Below are 17,859 nucleotides of genomic sequence, written 5' to 3'. Positions count from 1 at the left end.
GAGGTTCTGAGGCTTGTTTAAAAATCTGCCCTACGGGACAAGTCCAGCTACTGCTAAATACCGAAGAATAACGCCGGGATGGGTTCCCAGACAGAGAGGAGGAGGGACAGCGGCGTGTATGCTCACGGATGGGACGAGAGCACTGACAGTCATTTCCCAGGACAGTATGACATGCAACTGCCAGTCATCCCCGCTCAGCACTTTGGGGGCTGTTTCCCCTCAAATGAGTTTCCAGGTCCTGTAGCTGTTCAGAACCCTGATCTTCCAGGGAAGACTCCTGCCCAACTGGCCACCCTACTGCTTTTATACCCACAGCAGTCCTCGTGGGTGGCTGCCTGGCACTGCCTTCCAGCACCAATGCGGGCACTGCTGGACCCCACACCCTGTTGTGGTTTCCTGGGTTCACACCACGGGAGGCCGGATCAGTCCCCAGTCCATACAGTCCATCCTCACCCCCAGCTTCCCTGCAGCAGGAAGGCAGGCCCCCGCGAAAGGGCTGTCCACATGCTCAGACTGCAGTCAGGCCTCATGACCTAAGGCCAAAAGAGGTCTCGGGGCCCTACCACCCAGCCAGCACCCTGGCCATGCCCTGGGTCTCTTGCTTCCTTGCAGGTGGTCTACTGGAATGAGGTGTGCACTGGAATCACAAACCGTCCTTATCTCATGCTCTTTGCATAAAGCAAACACACAGCTGAGTCAACTAAAAAAAAAAACAAACCAAAGACAGGGTCTATCCTCCTACAAGTAACCCAGTTCCGCAGGTGTTCCAGTTGAGTCGACTCTCGCGAAGTTCTCTTTTCTTGGCAGAAGCAACTCGAATCACACTTTGAGTTGAAGTTCCCAAAATGAGGTCCACAGGCCTTTGGGGGAGGTCCCTGAGCTCAAATTATCCGCACAAACACAAAAGACGGATGCCTCTCTCACAGGCCCTTACAGGAGTGCACGGCAGAGCCCTCCAGAAGCTGGAGCACAATGACCTTACCACCGTCTGCCTCTGGGTGCAGATCGGAGAATCCAGCTGTTGTCAACTAAGCCAGAAGTCCGAGATTAAAAAAACACCTTCAAGCAAAACAATGCTACGGCTCTTACTGTTTTTGTCTTAGAAGATAGTTTCTAAATACAATGTTATTCGGGCTAACCATGAAGTTTTAATATTTAAAAACGAGTAAGCTTACATGCCTCTTTCCATGCCAAGCCCAGGAAACACCAACAGACGTGAGGACAGGAACAGAAGGTCTGCGGTGTCCCCGGGGACCGCAGGAGGGAGAGGCTCGCGTTCTGAGGGGACCTCACAGGGCTGCTCTCCGAAGGCCAAAGCCGTTCCAGGCCCTCCCAGTCAGTAGGACCGAGATGACCGCAGCACCTCCACACCCTGCCCCTGCCCTGCCTCAACCGGCTTCCCGAGATCACGGAGAAGGCGCTCGTTTCCAACGATGACGGCAGCCTCGCGCAGCGGCCGCCGCCCGGACTCACAGACCGCGTGGTCTGGAGACGCAGAGGCCTTGCGTCCCGAGCACCTGCTTCCCGAGTGGCGCTATCAGAACTGCAGGCCACAGGCCAGAAGACGAGAATCACGACCGAGGACCTCAAGTCAGGAAGCCACTGCGATTCACGTGGGGTCTTCCATTCTCTCCCTGAGACTAGCAGAGCTCAATGCCTAGTTTTGTTCCGGGGGGTCGTGGACAAGGTCCAAGGTGAAACGGAGAAGTGACAGAATCAGAGGACATTCTGTACCAGTTTCCAGACTCCCAATCTGACAGCGGGACCGCACTTCGACCCTCTCTGCCGCACGGGCGAGAAGGGCAGAGAAAGGGTCTCTTACTGCTAAAGGACCCACGCTGTGAAAAGGAAGCCTGCCTGGCCACAATCTAACAAAGCTGAGGAGTCCACAACCAGGGTCCACTTAGCCCTGCTAACCTCCCTGGGGTGCCGGGGCCCCTGACGGGCCGTCCCGGTCCCGCCCGCAGCAGCCGGCAGTGCCCCCACCCCAGGCGCAAGTGGGGAAGCTCTCGTAAGCGGACCGGCGTCGGGAGGCTCGGGGGGGCAGCGGGGCAGAAGATGCCCAGCGCACAGGCTTCACGGCAGGACGCCCGGGGCTCCCACCCAGCTGCAAACCGAACCGGTGGACGCGCTGAACAGGCGGGCTTCCCTCTGGGCCGCGCCTTCCTGCCTGGGAGATGTGCACAGCCGTGAGCACACGACTTCCGCCAAGGCCACGGGAGGCTGCCCCGTGCCGAGCGGCCACCAGCGCGCGCACAGGGCGGGCAAGCGTTAAGCAGTAGGTGTCATCTATTGACACGACAACATCCCTGTGGGTGGGCGTTTGGAGAGACAGGCCCTCTTGCGAGGGTCATTTTACAGGTGTTTACCAAGATCCCCTTGTGTACTTGGCAAAGGGCAGCGCAGGCAACATTCCTGTTCGCAAGGACCAGGCATGACCGGCCTCGGAGAACTGGGAGCGGGCAGGCGTGTTTGTAGGGGGGCTCCCAGCCACGCACATACGTGTATTTTTTTAAACAAAGGGACACAAACCGATGTCCATCACCAGGATGGTGCTGGGGGAACAAACTCAAGAAACATCCACATAATGGAATTCTTTAAGACCGCAAGTAAAAGGTGACGAACCACAGAGCCACTGCCACGGAAAGCGCTGTGCGAGTGAAGAGCACTGGTGACAAGGCAGCCCTGTGCAGGGACCACACTCCCTAAATACATCCTGCCACACCCACCCACCCACGTTCACGAATGGGGGAGCAGCTGCAGCGTGGGCTTCGGAATGGGGCCATTTCTGGTGTTTCTGCTGCTTTTCTTCTGTTACTTTAGTTTTCTGTGTTTGTATTTGTGACCCAACACACGGTAAAGCTATCTTTACGCTGGGGGATGGGCTCATTCCATTTCTTATAAAGGTGGGATAAACGCCACCTACGAGTCCGCATCAGCATACGGAAAACAAAGCCCCAGCATCGGAGCTGGATCCCCAAAGACACACCTGTTCACAGGTAACACACGCGGTAACCGCCCCCCGACGGAGCACGTTGTACAGCCACGGCTACAAGAATCCTGACTAAGACACCTGCAGCTACTGGTTCAGCTCCGTGCAGCAAGGGGCCCTGAGGACCAGCACTCCCGGATCAGCACCGGCTGGAAGCAGGAGGACTTCTCCAGCGCTGTGAGCGCCTAGAGCAAGTGAGCCCGATTCAGACCCTTTCCCAGTAGGGCCTTTCCATCAAGCACGGTCCTCCTAACGGAGTTAGGGCCCATCCTGTGACGCGAGGACCAGACAGCCACTCTCAGGGACCCTGCCACATAAGCGCAGACACCCTGGCGAGAAACTCCACTTAAGAAAACACCCTCCGTAACGGGCTGCCGGAGTCCACCGGGCACGTAAGAACCAAGCCTGGACGACGGACAGCGTGCACTGCAGGGGCCCAAGGACACCAGCGATCTCCGGTGGATCCTGCACACGCGTCCCACCTCCGCTCTCCACCCAGATCGCCGGAGGAGCGCAGAAAGGGAAACGGACCACCTCAGCAAAAACAGAACCAGAACCGCGGGCGCGAGCAGACTACGCCAAGCCCCAGAGCGAGCCGGTCCCTGAGCCGCTCCCCCTGTGGGAGAAGGACTCAGGGTGTCAGCAGCAACAGCTGGAAGCTCCAGCGCCAAGCAGAGACGAGTCCGACTCCAGCCCCACCCGAAACCCCGAATGCACGGACCTCCGAGCCCCACCGAGCCCCAGCGACATAAAGCGTTTCCTCGGGGAGCCACGGTGATGCCCACGCAGGCCCGCCCGCGGCAGCAGAGGGCAGGAGAGCCTGGTACCCGTGGGAGCCCGCACCGGACGGAGCAGAGTGACTACACTTTCCGGGAAGTAACGCGAATTTAGTCGAATGCTGGCGCGGGGCAGCTCTTGGTGGAACACCGGCAGTAAAGTGCCACACCACACCTGACTTCGCTGATCACGCTGGCAAGACCAGGACCAAGGAGGCGCCTAGAACACACAGCTGGCGCCGTGTCTGGCAGCGGCCTCCAGCCGGGGGCATCAGGGACACTTCACAGACGCCCGCGCTGCTGTTTAAGGCAGCGGCACCGTGGACGGGTCCTACGGAGATGCCCGCACCTACACCAGCCCCGGATTCCAATGAAGGAGCCGGGACGTCCTCGCAAGCCCCCGCTGCACCTGTCTTCAGGACGGCCGAGGCGTTTCGGGTCGCCGCCACAGCCAGGGGGCTTAGCACACGGGGAGGGGGCGCGGCCGCGAGCATCTGCCCGGTGCACCGCGGAGCCCGGTGAAGGGCGCGGGCTATAGCGCCTCGAGGCGCACGGCTACACCTCCCGGCAGCGGGTCTCAGCCGGCCCCGCGGCTCTGCAGGCTGCGGCACGTGCGTCCGAGCCGGGCCCCGACAGCCCACCCAGCAGCAAGCCCCGTCCGGCGCTGCGGTTCCCGGGAGGTCGGAACCGGCCCCAGCGCGGGCGCACCAGGCTCGCGTCTCCTTCCTTCCGCGGCCGACCGCCGACTCCGGCGCTGCCTTCAGCGGAACTCGCGGGCGACTCTGACCCCGGGGCCCACCTCAAGCTCCTCACTGAGGAGCCAGATTCGCAGCCCAACACCGGGCGCCGAGCTGCGGCGTCCCACCGGCACTGCGGGGCAGCGAAGAGGGACCCGAAGGCCTCGGTCCATCCGCGGAGACGCGAGTGGGGCCGCGAAGTCTGCACGTGGCCCCGCACCGGCGGCCGCGCTCTGGCTGCTCCACCTCGGGGACGCGGAGGCTGGCCGGGAGCGCGGCGCAGGCGTACGCGGCTGGGAGGCCGGGGGCAGCGGACGGAGAGCACCGGCGGGGTCCGGCGCCCACCGCACGGGACACAGAGGGGCCACGGGCGCGCCTCCCTGGGACGCTCCACGCCGGGCCCTCCTACCTCCGAGACGACCAGCTGCGACACAATGGGGCGGCGCGCGCCCCGCGGCCCCCACCCGGAAACCCGACGCCGGCGCCGGGCCGCGAGGCCGAGCCCGCCCTCCCGCAGCCCCCCTGCCCCCGCAGCGCCCAGTGTCCCGCGGCCGCGCACACGCATCCGCTTCCGGGCCGACCGCCGCGCCCCACTCCCCCCCACGGCCTCAGACGCCGGCAGGCGCGGACCACGGCGGGAACCGGAGCTCCGGGGAGTCACTCCGGCCACGCCCGCGACCTGGGAAGCGGACCGTCGGCGTCTACGCCAGCCGGACCCCGAAGTTGGCGGAAGAAGCCGTTTCCCTCCCCACGGGCGGCCCCGCCTCCCGCGCCGCCGCCGCGCGCCCCCCACTCCCGCCCGAGCGCCCGGCCCGCACCCTCCTCGCGCCGCAGGGGCCTCGGGGTCGCGGGAGCGGAGAGCCCCCCCCCCGCGCGCCCCCTTCCTCACCCCCCCGGGCCTCTCCTCCCCGCGCTCCCGCCCTCCCCGCGGCCGCCGCCATCTTCTCTCCTCGGCAGGAGCGCAGCGCGGACTTGCGCGGACGCCGCGGCTCTCGGCGGGCCGGCCTCCCGCACCACCGCCGCCGACCCCCGCCCGCCCCCGAGGGCGGCCCCACGGCGGCCGCCAACCCCCCCGCCCGGCGGCCGGGACGCCACCACTCACCGCGGGTCGCAGGCCTCTGGGGTCCCGCAGCCATTTCCTCGGAGCTCCGCGGAGTGGGCGGGCGGGCGGGGTCGGCGCCGGTCACCGAGACTCGGGGCTAGAAGGGCCGGCCGCGCCCTGAGCAGCGCCCCCGCGCGGAGGGAGGAGGCCCGGCGCCCCGCCCGCGCGCCTGCGCTCTGCGGATCCCAGGCCGCGGTGAGCCGCAGGCCGACCCGCCCTCCCGGGGAGCGCCCCGCGGCCTGGGCCGGCGTCGTGGCGACGGGGCGGGGACGGCGCTCCACCGCCACCAGCCGCGCTCTCAAGTTTCTGCTGGACTCGGAGCGCAGCACGCCGGCCCCCCGCCTCTCGTCCCCGCACGCACGACCGCCCCGCAGGGCCTGCGAGGAAAGTGGGGACGGTCACTGCCCAGAAAGGGAAAGGGGGTCTGGCCAAGGGTCACAGCCCTCCACCTGGATGTTCTTCACTCGGTGCGCCGGCCCCGGCCAGTCCCCGACACGCCACAGATGGACCGCGGGGCACTGTGCGCACCACACGCCTCTGCCCCGAGGGCAGGAGCCCCATGACGTAGGCAACTCCACGGCCCCCCCAGCGCGGCCCACACACGCAGGAAGCCCGGGGCTCTTGTCAGAGAGGCGAGATCCCGATGCGCGGACCGCCGTCCTTCTAATGAGCACCTCCAGGGATCCCCAGACCTGCTCGTTTCCTCCCGAGGACTACAACGCAGCTCGTTTCTGCGGCTGTGGTTCCGTGAGGACCACCGACCTGGAATCTGGCAGGGCTGCGGTGTCCACTCTTCCATCCTGACCATGTCTTCAAGTCTGCCCCCCCGATACGGGGAGCGGGGGGTTTAGAGGCCAGGCAGGTGTAAGGGGACAGCAGCTGCCACAAGGAGCGTGACCCAGGGCGGCCCACTGTAAAACCGGGCTCATTTGCTGGGGGAGGGGAGGATCACAGGAGGCCTCCCAGGTCAGAAGTAGGAAGGGGAACCCGCACAGGGTCTTTAAAGGAAGCAAACCCAGCATCAGTGGCCGTGCAAGGTGAGGCGGAACTCCGGGGAGGCTGGGGCAGCATCACGTGGATGCTTGTGGGATGAGGGGACAAGGACAGGGGCTTGGGGCACTATCTTAAATCAAGGTACGAAGAAGTGTGTATGAGACCAGGTGATGCAGACGTGCTCTCCTCTGTCCTCCTGCCCGTGTCCACAGGTGCTCACGCGGAGCAACGGCGGCGAGTAGTGTTGGGCTCACACTCCACAGTGCCCGCTTACTCCACTCCCAACGGCATCGCGCTGTGAGTTCAGGGAAAAATAAGTCGACTTCAGAAGAAACCAGTGTTTTAATGAGTGCGAAGCATGAGAACCGTGTTTTCCTTCTGGTTGCTTTCCCCTCCTAAGTCTCTCAAGCATCATCCAGTACAAACGCCAGACCAGGCCGTGCCTGTCGCCCGAGTTCGACAGAAAAGCAGTGAGAGCAAAGCGGTGGTGTCCACGCAGGCTTCTAGGGCTAGTCATCACACACGGTGCGTTAACGGGGGGGTGTGGGGGGCTCCCTGAGGTGAGAGGCTGCCCGTCAGCACCAGTAAGTGTCAGGGCGCCCGTCTGCTGCCCGGGGGGCCCTCGGGAGCAGGGCTCTGCCTACAGGTGTACAGCCTATAACTGAAAAATATTGTTTCCAAAATTAAACTACTTAAAAAGTGAGAGACCATTGAAACTCAGGTCAAACAGTGGCTTTCTGGATTTGTGCAGAACAGAAATACTGTATGAATTAAGTCTTCCTCCCGACCGGCTCGTGGGGCCCGAGTGCTGAGGGTTAGCGCGGACGTCTGCAGGAAGCGCCGACAAGAGGATCAGAGACTCAGCCCCGGAGGTTTCAAGAGAGCACCCAGAGAGCTTTATTCTGGACTTTGACAACATCAGTACACACAAATTACTCTTTCGACACCACGACTCTGAGTTCCAAATCAAACAAACGGCTGCTAATATGTAAGAGATGCAGGGAGAAGGGACATCCCCCCCAATCTGTCCAGGGAGGCGGGAGGCCAGGATGCTGCCTTCTACGGGGGCATAGAGAAGTGAAAACTCTTGGGAATCTGTCAGACATACGAAAGTTCCTCTCATTCCAACAGAAAGCAGGCATTTGGAGAATATAAGAGAATTTTAAAGTCAAAAAACCAAAAACCAGTATTTCACACGTGTTTCTAAAAAGAGCAAATGTGCGTATGAATTGGGAAAATCTCGTCAAGACTTGCACCACGCAGTCCGGCACCTGATCACGATCACATGGCTGGGTTTGTGGAGGAGGGGCGGAATCCTCAGAACATGTACAGACAGAAGTGAGCGCGGGAAATAGTACGTGTGTGTGAGCACGTGTGTGTGTGCTAGCTCCGTGCTTTCGTTCTAACTCAGAAGAGAAAGGCTAACTCACGTGTACATCAACTTCTGACCCACCAGGTCTGAAGGGTGCAGTCAAATCTGTCTGAAACGGTGCAGGACCAGCACCTCGACGGGGCTCAGCAGTGGGCAGCGGCGAGCCGTGCGGCCCCCACGCCCCACGGAAACAGCACGCTGTACACAGGTCAGGTTACCCCAGGAGGTACCTGCTCTGGCTTTTACGCACACGAGGAAACTTTGAGCCGGTGCTTTCTGATTCGATGGTACAGTCTCAGAAATACAATCAGGCGGGGGGCAGGGGGGCACATCAAAAACCCCATTAAACGTGCTTTCCCGGGTCTTAGAATTCAGCTGAGCCCCCAGCAGCTGAATGTGCGCAGCAGAACAATCACACAGTTCCTCCTGACTCTCGGCACCCGCACGAGGAGACGGAGCCCACTGTGAGAAGCGGCCGCTAAGGCTGGTGACCGCTTGGTGCCAACTGCCTTGTGTGGCAATGACCCTGGGCAGCACTAACGGGTCAGTTTATGTGTTATCCAGAAGAATTAGGTCTGTTTTAGCCAAATCTCTTTGAAAGCAGGATCTCCAGTACATACGGGCTTGATTTCATGCTTTTAGGTTTTGAGAACAAGATAAAAGCGGCCGTCGGAAGGCCGTTGTTCTGGCAGACACCGCCGCGGCCAGCTTCCCGAGCAGTCTAGGATTTGAGGACACGCAGCACTGTGTGTTTCATTCCCCAAATACTTTCCCATTTTTAAAAATGCATTAAAGCTCTTTTAAGACTAGCAAACTTTTAACACTACCCTGTGCAGAACTGCTCATCTATTAAAACAAAACTCTCCGCCCAGACTTGGAGAACAGTGGAGGCTCTGGCCACCCGGCAGCTCCCCTTCCACAGCCCTGCCTCTTTCCTATCCACGCGGTGGCTGCCCGAGGTGGCGACCAGAGTGGCCCAGCGTCCTTCGTGCTACCCCACACCCCCAGACTCCCAGCGGCAAGGAGGGTTCAGGGCCCTGACCCAGGCTGGCCTCTATCTGCCTTCCGCACACTCTCCACATGGGAGCTCCCTCCTGGCTGTGCTTACCTTTACCTGTGCCCAGACCCGGGTCCATCTACTCCTATACTTAGTTCCCCTAACTCCACCCGACGCCTCAAATGCACCTCAAAACCTAACGTGTACAAAATGAGCTCCTGACTTCTGAGCATTGCCTCCCATCGGGACCCTCCCCGGTGTCCCCTGTTCAGTGCTGGTCCCACCCGGTAAACCCCAACACACCCGCCGGAAGCTCGGAGATCCTCCGTCCCTTCAGCCACCAAATCCTTTTGCTTTAGCAAAAGTTAATTTAGTTTAAACTAGTTAAATTAATTCGTTTCACGGGATCGATGTCACCAGCGGCCTGCTCTCCTCACGTGCTGCTTCCGAACGTGTTCGACGCACGTAGGTGTCCCCCTCACCCTATTCACCTCGGGACCCCTGCCATCTGATGTCCCTGAGCTTCTTGCTATGGCCACGCCTGTCCAGGAGGACCAGCGGACGGCCGTGCGCTCTCAGCGGGTGCTCCGCTGCTGTCCGGGTCGTCTCAAACTGCTCACCCCGGGGCGTCCCCAGAGCCCGCCTCAGCCCCGTCCCTGTCAAGCCTCTCTGCCGCCTTAGCGGACAGGCTCTCTGGGTACCCGCCATCTGCTGCGGTCCGTCTGGATCCTGGACTTCGCCTCCTCCTCTCTAGGGCCTTCTCTAAGCACACCTCTCCGAGGTCCCCAGCTTCCCCGCAGAAGCTTCACCTGCAGGCACCACCGATGCCGGCCTCTCCTCCCCCTTCCAGCCCACTGCCCAGCCGATGGTCCTTCCTCCGCGGGGGTCACCACCGCCAAGGGGTCAGCCAGGCCGCAGGTCGGAGCCCCATCCAGTGCCGGAGCTCCGTCCCGGAGGACCGCCTCTGTTCTCTCCACAGGGAAGGTCCCGCCGTGCTGGCAGCGCTGGTCGGGAAGGTCGGCGTCAGCATCGCTCGCTGGCTCCTTCCGTCCTCAACAACCGTCCCAGAGCTTTCGGCGCTCGGGAAGCTCCCGCGTCTGAGCCGAACGCTGACCGGTTATCAGGCCTCGGTGAGCACAACCGCGGCGCGAGACGCTCCAGGCGGCGGAGGACGCGGGGGCGCTCGTTCGCTCTGCTCGGGAACGCCTCCCCACCCTGCCGAGCTGCCGACCCCAGGGCGACCCCAGGGAGACCGGGAAGCCCCTCCGCTCGCCAGGACCGCAGGGGCCGGCGGGGAACGGGCTGGCGTGGGGAGCTCTCCGGCCGTGCTCGCCCGGACCGGGCCGCCAGGGGGTCCCCGAAGGCGAGGTCACCCTGCCGCTGGGTGGGCTTCAGGAGAGCACGGCGCAGGACCCCGGCAGACGCACTCCCAAAGGAGGGCGGCCTCAATGTCGGGGCAGAACTGCCCACGGTGGACGCTGCGGGCATCCCCCTAGGACGGGGGAGGTGGGGTCTGCGCGGCTGGGGACCCGGTGGCCGCGGCGGGAGGGGCCGTGCGCCCGCGACCCCGGGAGACGGCGCGGGAGCTTCCTCGGGCGGAGCAGTCCGTCTCCGGAGGGCGCGGCGCTCGGGCTTGGGCGTGTGCGTCTCTGCCAGGGCCTCGAAGCCCTCGGCCGCCCGCGCCCTCCGCCGGACAGCCGCACGGCACCGACGGCCGCGTCGCGACGGACGGCCCCGCCACCGACACCGACACGCAGCGCCCGCGCGTCCTGGGTTCGCGTCGGCACTTCGGGCCCGCAGGTCGGCCGTCGCCCGGGCAGCCGCCGCAGCAGGCGCCGCGGTCAGGCCGACCCGCCACCCGCGGGAGCGAGCGCACGACCCCGGCGAGCCCCGACTCCTAGCCCAGGACGACGTCGGCCCCTGCCCCCGGCGCCCGGCTCCCGCAGCCCGGGAGCTCAGGCCCCGCCGCACGCCTGCCCCGGCCCGGCCCGGCCGCACGCGCGCCCGCAGCCCCGGCCCGACCTCGCGCGGCCGGCGGACCCCCGCGCCGCTCCCCGAGGACAGGCCGGTCTCTGTCCACTCGTGAAGCGCCGGGCGCTGCCTCCGCGGGCGGACGACCCCCGCAGCCCGCCCCAACCGACAGCGCGGAGACCCCCGCCGGGCGCGCTCGGCCGCCTCCTCCCAGGCCCGCGCGAAGGCAGGCGCCCGGCGGGGAGGGCCCCCCCACCTCGGGGCGGCGCGCGGCACCGGCGCCCGCCCCCCGCTCCCTGCCCTCCGAGCTCACACAAATGACGGAAAGGAAGCTGGGACCTTGGCCTCCGACTCAGTCTAGATGTCGCCATCGCGGCGCGAAGTTCCCCCACAACGACTCTTCCACGGCGGCCATCTTGTCCAGGGTCGGCCGACGCCTTTTGACTCTCGCGCCAACCCGTACAGCGAGGGCGCCGCGAGCGGAGTTCTGCGCAAGGACGGAAGCCGGAGTCCCGCGCTTCCGGGCGGTGGCCGCGTCCCGCCCCGCCCCGCGGGAGCTCCTGATTGGCTGCGGGATCGTGAGCCTGCGCTCTCGCGATCTCGCGGGAGGTGCCTGGAGGGGCGGCCGTCGGTGCGTCTGCCCTCGCGTTCCCCGCCCTCGCCCCCGCCTCCGCCGCGGCTCCCGCCTCCGCTCCCGTCTTCGGCGCCTCACCGCCCCCCCCCCCGGCTCGGCCCGGCCCCCCGAGCGGCCGCGGAGACCGCGCAGCGCGGGAGGCGGGATCCGCACGGTAAGATGGCTGCGGCGGACGCAGGCGGCCGGGCCGGGCTTCCCCGCGGGAGCGCGGCGGGCCGGGGCGCGTCTGGGCGGGGGCCCGGCGAGGGCCGGGGAGGAGCGCGGGGCGGAGCGCGGGCCGGGGGCGGCGGAGGGGCGGGCGCCGGGGCTCTGCCGGCTCCGAGGTCCGAGCGGGCGACGCGCCGCGGCCCTGCGCGCCGCACGTCCAGCCGCCCCTGGTGTCCCGGCGGCGGAGGCCGCTGACCCCCCGGGGCCGCGGCGTAATCCGGTGTTTGCTCCTCAGGGCAGAGCGCGCCAGGCGAGGGCTCCGACGGGCCGGGCTGGCCGCGCGCTGGAACGCCGGTCCTGCCGCGAAACGCCGCGCCGGCGCGCCCGGGGAGAGAACGGCGTCTGGGACACGCGCGGCGGAGCGCTCGCCGGCCGGGTGAGGAGGCGACGGAGCCCGTCGGCTGTGCGCCGGCAGCGCTCTCGGTGCGCCACGTCGGGCGGCTCGTTGCTCCCCGGAGCGGCTCGCGCTGCCGGCGGCGTCCCGGTGCGGTGGTGGGAGGCCGGGGCTCGTCGGGGAAGCGGCGTGCGGCCCGAGCGAGGTCCGTGCCTGCCGCAGACGCGGCGCGGGGCTCGTCCGCGGTCTTGCTGCGGGCGCTGCACGACTCGGTCTTGGGCCGGTGCTTCCCCCGCCGGGCTCTCCCCCGCGCGGTCCTTGGCCGGCTCCTGGCCCTCAGCATCCTCGTTCGGAGGGGGCCTGCCTAATGCGCGCTCCCAGCGCCGAGCCGGGCCTGCGGCGGGGGCCCTGCGGGGCGTCCCGGCTGCGCGTCGGAGAGTCGGCCCAGACTTGCCCCACCGCTCGAACCTGTTCCTCTCCTCGGCCTCCGTCCGCGGCTGTGGCCCAGTTCTGGCCTCCCAGGTCTCAGGGCCGGCTCAGGGGCAGCTGCTGAGTGTGTGAGTGTGTGAGTGTGTTTTCATCCTGGGCACGCGGGCCGCCAAGGCTGTCGCTTGCTCTGTCTCTGACTTTCCTGGCTCGGCTCTCACTGGTGGCTCCGCACTGGCCACCCGGCTTCCACCGCTGAAGTTCTTAATTCAGCGTGGACTTCGCTGCTCCGTGGCATCCACTGCTTACAGAGGACCGGATGGCTGACTGCCGTCTTGAGAGCGCCACTGGCTCCCCGGCCGCTGTCCGCCCTGCCCTCCCTCGGTAGCCGCTGCTGAAACAGGCCCGCCCTGCACTTACTGCAGCGGGGGCTGTTTGCAAGCTCTGCCGCAGGACCCGTCCCTCTCCCCGCTGGCTGGCGAGAGTCACCCCTGTGGCTGTGTTCCTACTGTAGCTGTTCTAGTCAATTTTCTTGGGGGACCCACGACCATAATCCTCCTTCAGCAATCCTGACATCCAGATAGCTCTGAAAGCCAGAAGTTTTTGTGTGCTTATTTTTTGAACTATTGCGTGGCAAAAAACCTGAGTTGGTGAAAGCTTTTAATAACTTCTGTTTCACTCAGTGTGGGTGTTCAGACCTGTCCCCAGAGAAGTAGTACTTAGCGTGGGGTGCCGCCCCAGACTGCATTGCGAGTGTCCGGTGACGTGGGTGAGTTGTGCCAACAGGCTCGGTAAGGTCTGCAAGATTTTTAATTCCGAAACATAACTGCCTAAGGGTTCGGGGCCTGGGGCTGTGGTTCTGTGAACCACAGTCTGTCTGTCCATGCCGCTACCGAGTGAACAGCTGGGCTCCCGTGTTTCTGCCTTTTTGAGCAGTGGTCCTTTGAGTGGGTTCGTGCGTGTCTGGTGCTCAGCGGGGAGCCTGGAGGGTCTCAGTCTTGCGGCAGGATTGTTGGCCTCTGAGCAGCTCTGCAGAAGGACCAGATACGTTTGCAGTTCCCGCCTGCCCTGACAGCAGCGTCGAGACTGCGAGGGAGCTCTGTGTCTCTGTCGCGCTATCAGTGGCGGTCGGTCCGGCAAGTGTCTGGCAGCGGACTTCTCGTGGGCTCTGTGTCAGAGTGCACGCTTCCTCCACTCCCAGCTCTCGAGTGGCTGCCCTCTGTCTAGAAGAGAATTGATCTAAATTCCCGAGTCTCTAATGCCTTAGTATGACGTGCCCCACCTCTTGACCTGGCAGTTCAGAGGCTCTTGGCTCTTCCTAGCACACATCCTGTCTGCTAACATCCCAGCCTTTTTTCTGGTCCCCGCACTGCCTTTGGGCATCAGGCCCTTTGCACTTGCTGTCCTCCAGATTTAAATCTGCCCACTCTCTCTCTGTCACTTCACACTGTGTAGCTGTGTTTATCTCTGAAACGATCACAGTTGTCGTAGAATTCTTAAGAATTTTTTTTTTTAACCGAAGTTTAGCAGAGACCAGTGTTAGGTTTGTTTCCCGTGCACCGTGTCGGGACTCGACCGCTGTCTGGGTTGTGCCACGCTCCCAAGTACAGCCGCCCTCTGTCCCTGTCCTGCCCGATGGCCGTGCCGCGGAGTGTGTTTCCTGTCCCGTGTCTCTCGTTCCCGGCATCTTCACTGGTCTTGAAAATATCTTTTCTCGTAGAAACACGTCGGCATGAGTTACACAGAGAAGCCTGACGAAATCTCAAAGGACGAGTGGCTGGAGAAACTCAATAACTTGCATGTGCAGCGCGCGGACATGAACCGCCTCATCATGAACTACCTGGTGACAGGTAACGTCCTGAGCCAGGCGCTGCCCGGGGGACGTGCCCGTGGTCGGAGCTGTACCGCCGACGATCCTTGGTGAAGTTAGCGTGTTTGCTTGTTGTGAAAAAACACCAGGCTGATTTAGCAAATGCGTGGATCAGTGTAGTAAAGATGAGGTCTTCTGGAGAGGAGATTGTTACTCTGGGTGTCTGAGCTCAAAGGCGAAAACCTGTTTCTTGACCGGTGACGTGTTTACAGTTAATCAGGATGCGTAAGAACGTTCTGAAGTCCGTTGAAAGTCCCAGGTAGTTGATCTCTTCGTGCCAGTCCGATAAATTCCTGTCTCTAGAAGGTGCGCCTAACTCAAAAGAGGAAGGGGGAAAGGTAGAAGCCTACAGAAACAAACAAATGGGGTCTCTAACTAAGTCCTCCTCGATACTGGGAAGGAAAAGGGTAATTCTGTGCCCGATCAGGAAATCTAGTTGTTTGAGACCGGTATGAGTCTCCTTCCTGTCGTTCACAGCACTCCCCTCCCCAAATTCGTCGACCGTCATTTGAAAGGCGACGAGGAAGTGTCTGCCTGTTGCTGGCCGGGTGGGGTTGGGGGACGGCACACGCGCTGCTTGGGCGTTGAGGAGAAGTATGGTCTCCCAAGAGGCAGGGGACCAGGTCTCTGTCATCTGTGAAGGCCAGCCATTGTGTCCAGATGTGCCTGGGGGACACATGCCCGGGACAGACCTGCACCTTCCTTGCCTCTGGACCTGGGCCGCAGCCCTCTTTCAGGGGCCCACGACGTACGGGCTTCGTGGCCTTCGTTTTCACCCCGGCTGGTGGGGGAGAGGTGTTTTGGATGGGATGCAAAGGAGTGAAATTCATTCTTTTCATTCTCTCTATGGGGCGCAACTGGTAGGTGACAGAGATGTTAATACCAAATCCCTAAGAAAGTGCGGGTCATGTTGAAGGTTATTGGAGGTGAGTGGGCTTCTTGGGGTTAAAAATGCTTTGCATCGTGTTTCGGTAGCTTTCTGAGCACTGGAGATGGTTGTCATTTTCAGAGGGCTTTAAGGAAGCAGCAGAGAAGTTTCGAATGGAATCTGGGATTGAACCTAGTGTGGACTTAGAAACACTTGACGAGCGGATCAAGATCCGTGAGATGATCCTGAAAGGCCAGATCCAGGAGGCCATCGCGCTGATCAACAGCCTCCACCCCGAGCTGCTCGACACAAACCGGTACCTCTACTTCCACCTGCAGGTGAGCGGCCGGCCGCGTGCGGGCGCCGCGGGCTGCGTGCGGCGCTTCCAGAGCTCGCGGGGCTACGTTGCACTCCTACAGTATGTGTGCGTTTGCGTGGGGAGGGGTTGCAGGTAGCTGTGGTTTTTTGCATTTCAGAAGACGTTTCTTGCTTTAAGAATGCTAATTTAGGGGCACCTGGGTGCTTCCGTCACTGAGGCACCCAACCCTTGGTTAAGGCTCAGGTCATGATCCCAAGTTGTAAGGTCGGGCTCTGCTTGCTTCTCTCGTCCTCTCCCTCTGCCCCCCTCCCTCACCCCGCTTGGGTGTTTTCAGTCTCTCTCTCAAATACATAAAATTTTAAAAAACGTTACTCTAGTAACGCAGGGATGCTGGGAGGTTGTCCTCTAAGGTGACCTTTGACTAGAAACTCGGGCCGCACTGCCCGACGCGGCGTGTAAGCCCGTGTGCCTTTGCCGGTGACCAGCAACAGCACCTCATAGAGCTGATCCGCCAACGGGAGACCGAGGCGGCGCTGGAGTTCGCGCAGACCCAGCTGGCGGAGCAGGGCGAGGAGAGCAGGGAGTGTTTGACGGAGATGGAGCGCACACTGGCCCTGCTGGCCTTCGATAACCCCGAGGAGTCGCCGTTCGGAGACCTGCTTCATATGATGCAGAGGCAGAAGGTAAGCCCGCCGAGGGGTCCTCCGTCCCGCCTGCCGGCCTTTGGGTGGGGCTCAGAGAGCACAGCGGCCGCCTCTGGGCGGGTGCCGCACGGTCGTGGCGGCCCCTCTCCTTCCCTGACGTGGGGTCTCTCATTGTGCGAGGCCCGGAGCAGAGCCTTGTGACCGATCGTACGACTTTCCGACGTCTTTCTTAGCTCCTCCTTTGTCGTACTCTTTCTCTTTGTTCAGAGACTTAGAAATAGGTGTCCTCGGGCCACCTGGGTGGCTCAGTCAGTTTAAGCGTCTCCCAGGCCAGATGTGATCGGTGCCGACTGCACCGCGCGCCTTCTGGGCGAGGGGTGTGTGGGGCACATCTGTCGGCATGCCCCCTGGGGACGGGCTTCGCGTTCGCTGAAATAAGGAACGAGCTCGGCCTGTAAGAACGGCTTCCAGGAAGTATAAAGAGCACATGGTAGCTGCCTCTCGCTGGTGCTCTGTGCGTGTGTTGGTTTTATGGGATGTGTTTCTTTTCTAGGTGTGGAGCGAGGTTAACCAAGCTGTCCTAGATTATGAAAATCGGGAGTCAACGCCCAAGCTGGCAAAATTACTGAAACTCCTCCTTTGGGCTCAGAATGAGCTGGACCAGAAGAAAGTCAAATATCCCAAAATGACAGACCTCAGCAAAGGTGTGATCGAGGAGCCCAAGTAGAGTGCGCCAGTGGCCCCGTGCTCCCCCAGCCTGGACTCCTCGGAGCAGCCGTCCGTGACAGACACTTTTACTGCAGTGGAGAACTCGTCCCCTTCCCTCCCTCCCTTTCCTCCTTTCTTTTTTTTTGACCTGGCATCTTTTTTAAAGGGAAAAGTGGCCCTTTTAAGCGCTGGAAACCTTGCCGTGAATGGCACTGTCCCTTTGGAAGTGTGATGCAGACTCTGCTGGCAGGGCGTGTGCGGACGGCGCGGACGGGCGGCGGGGCGCTCCTGCCTCCGGCTCCCGGAGGATCGCACGGCCGAGTGCTCGGTCAGGAGGGAATACCGTGAAGCGGGGGCCTCCTGCTCAAATCTGCGAAAAGCGCTGATTGTTATTTTGCTTTCTGTTAGCTTGTAGGCAGAGCGTACGTTTTCTCAGATCTCCTAAGACTCTCCAGGCCGCGGTGCAGAAGTTGTTTCTTACCCCGTGGTTTTTCGTTTTTGTTTTTCGTAGGAAAGACTATATAAATTTGTAAATCCTAATTCACAGACTTTTTTCTTGTGTGAGGGCATTGAGTTTGATTTGTTTTCCCTTTCGGTCTGGGTTGTGTGGCTTTTGGGGAGATGTGTGCCTGAGGGGTGGGGCTGTGTGTTTTTTAATTTTTTAAATATATATTTTGGTGCTGGTTGTGGTGAGAGATTCTTTCCTGGTGGATCAATGAACCTTCTCTTCTAGGCAGTTTTGTTGAAAATAAAGGTTTCTCTTTGATCTCAAGAATGACCAAACGGCTTCTAAAAAGTTTTAATCATCTCAAACCTTTTGCTCTCGGGGCTTAGGTCCCGGTGGTGACGGCAGTGGCATCAGCTCGTCCCTGTGGCTGGAGGGCCGCAGACGTCCCTGGCGGGAGCGCG

At 62.3% G+C, this 17,859-nt stretch overlaps 3 protein-coding genes across 8 annotated transcripts in view; 2 read left to right on the top strand and 1 right to left on the bottom strand.

Moving 5' to 3' along the window:
• The window catches only part of DIDO1 (death inducer-obliterator 1), a 48,876-nt gene extending 37,447 nt beyond the window's left edge, over positions 1 to 11,429 (bottom strand). For 2 of the 4 annotated variants that reach the window (XM_044262698.1, XM_044262702.1), the window contains exon 1: positions 5,608 to 5,665. The gene's annotated coding sequence lies outside the window, so the exon portion shown is untranslated. Of the gene's footprint in view, positions 1 to 5,607; positions 5,666 to 11,253 lie in introns of those variants that run through there. The other 2 variants (XM_044262700.1, XM_044262699.1) reach the window with 2 other exon arrangements.
• Positions 4,108 to 11,055, top strand: LOC122915846 (collagen alpha-1(I) chain-like). The gene is made up of 6 exons (XM_044262571.1): positions 4,108 to 4,286; positions 4,370 to 5,660; positions 5,797 to 5,995; positions 6,813 to 6,897; positions 7,001 to 7,070; positions 9,949 to 11,055. Exons 1-6 carry the CDS (start codon positions 4,108 to 4,110, stop codon positions 11,053 to 11,055), a joined length of 2,931 nt encoding a protein of 976 aa, XP_044118506.1.
• A 189-nt stretch (positions 11,430 to 11,618) lies between the features above and the next one.
• On the top strand, positions 11,619 to 17,729 carry GID8 (GID complex subunit 8 homolog). Of its 3 annotated transcripts, XM_044262695.1 has the most exons (6): positions 11,619 to 11,728; positions 12,017 to 12,157; positions 14,262 to 14,391; positions 15,421 to 15,617; positions 16,084 to 16,281; positions 16,796 to 17,729. In XM_044262695.1, exons 3-6 carry the CDS (start codon positions 14,274 to 14,276, stop codon positions 16,967 to 16,969), a joined length of 687 nt encoding a protein of 228 aa, XP_044118630.1. In that variant the 5' UTR covers positions 11,619 to 11,728; positions 12,017 to 12,157; positions 14,262 to 14,273; the 3' UTR covers positions 16,970 to 17,729. The 3 variants fall into 3 exon arrangements, with proteins under 3 accessions (XP_044118630.1, XP_044118632.1, XP_044118631.1); XM_044262697.1 differs by lacking the exon at positions 12,017 to 12,157; XM_044262696.1 differs by lacking the exons at positions 11,619 to 11,728; positions 12,017 to 12,157 and adding an exon at positions 12,376 to 13,677.
• Positions 17,730 to 17,859: the final 130 nt, after the last annotated feature.

This window comes from Neovison vison, chromosome 8, assembly GCF_020171115.1.
Source record: "Neovison vison isolate M4711 chromosome 8, ASM_NN_V1, whole genome shotgun sequence".
Taxonomy (NCBI): domain Eukaryota; kingdom Metazoa; phylum Chordata; class Mammalia; order Carnivora; family Mustelidae; genus Neogale; species Neogale vison.
The sequence above is the reverse complement of the archived record's forward strand: the minus strand, read 5'-3'. Positions and strand labels throughout refer to the sequence as shown.

Bases quoted from the DNA above. Each gene is read 5' to 3' on its own strand.
- GID8 (XM_044262697.1), top strand. From the start codon at position 14,274: ATGAGTTACACAGAGAAGCCTGACGAAATCTCAAAGGACGAGTGGCTG. The intron at 14,392-15,420 runs GTAACGTCCTGA...TGTCATTTTCAG, and splicing joins CATGAACTACCTGGTGACAG to AGGGCTTTAAGGAAGCAGCA. The intron at 15,618-16,083 runs GTGAGCGGCCGG...GCCGGTGACCAG, and splicing joins ACCTCTACTTCCACCTGCAG to CAACAGCACCTCATAGAGCT.
- LOC122915846 (XM_044262571.1), top strand. From the start codon at position 4,108: ATGCCCGCACCTACACCAGCCCCGGATTCCAATGAAGGAGCCGGGACG. The intron at 5,996-6,812 runs GTGGGGACGGTC...CCGTGTCCACAG, and splicing joins CCGCAGGGCCTGCGAGGAAA to GTGCTCACGCGGAGCAACGG. The intron at 7,071-9,948 runs GTGAGAGCAAAG...TTCTCTCCACAG, and splicing joins CCGAGTTCGACAGAAAAGCA to GGAAGGTCCCGCCGTGCTGG.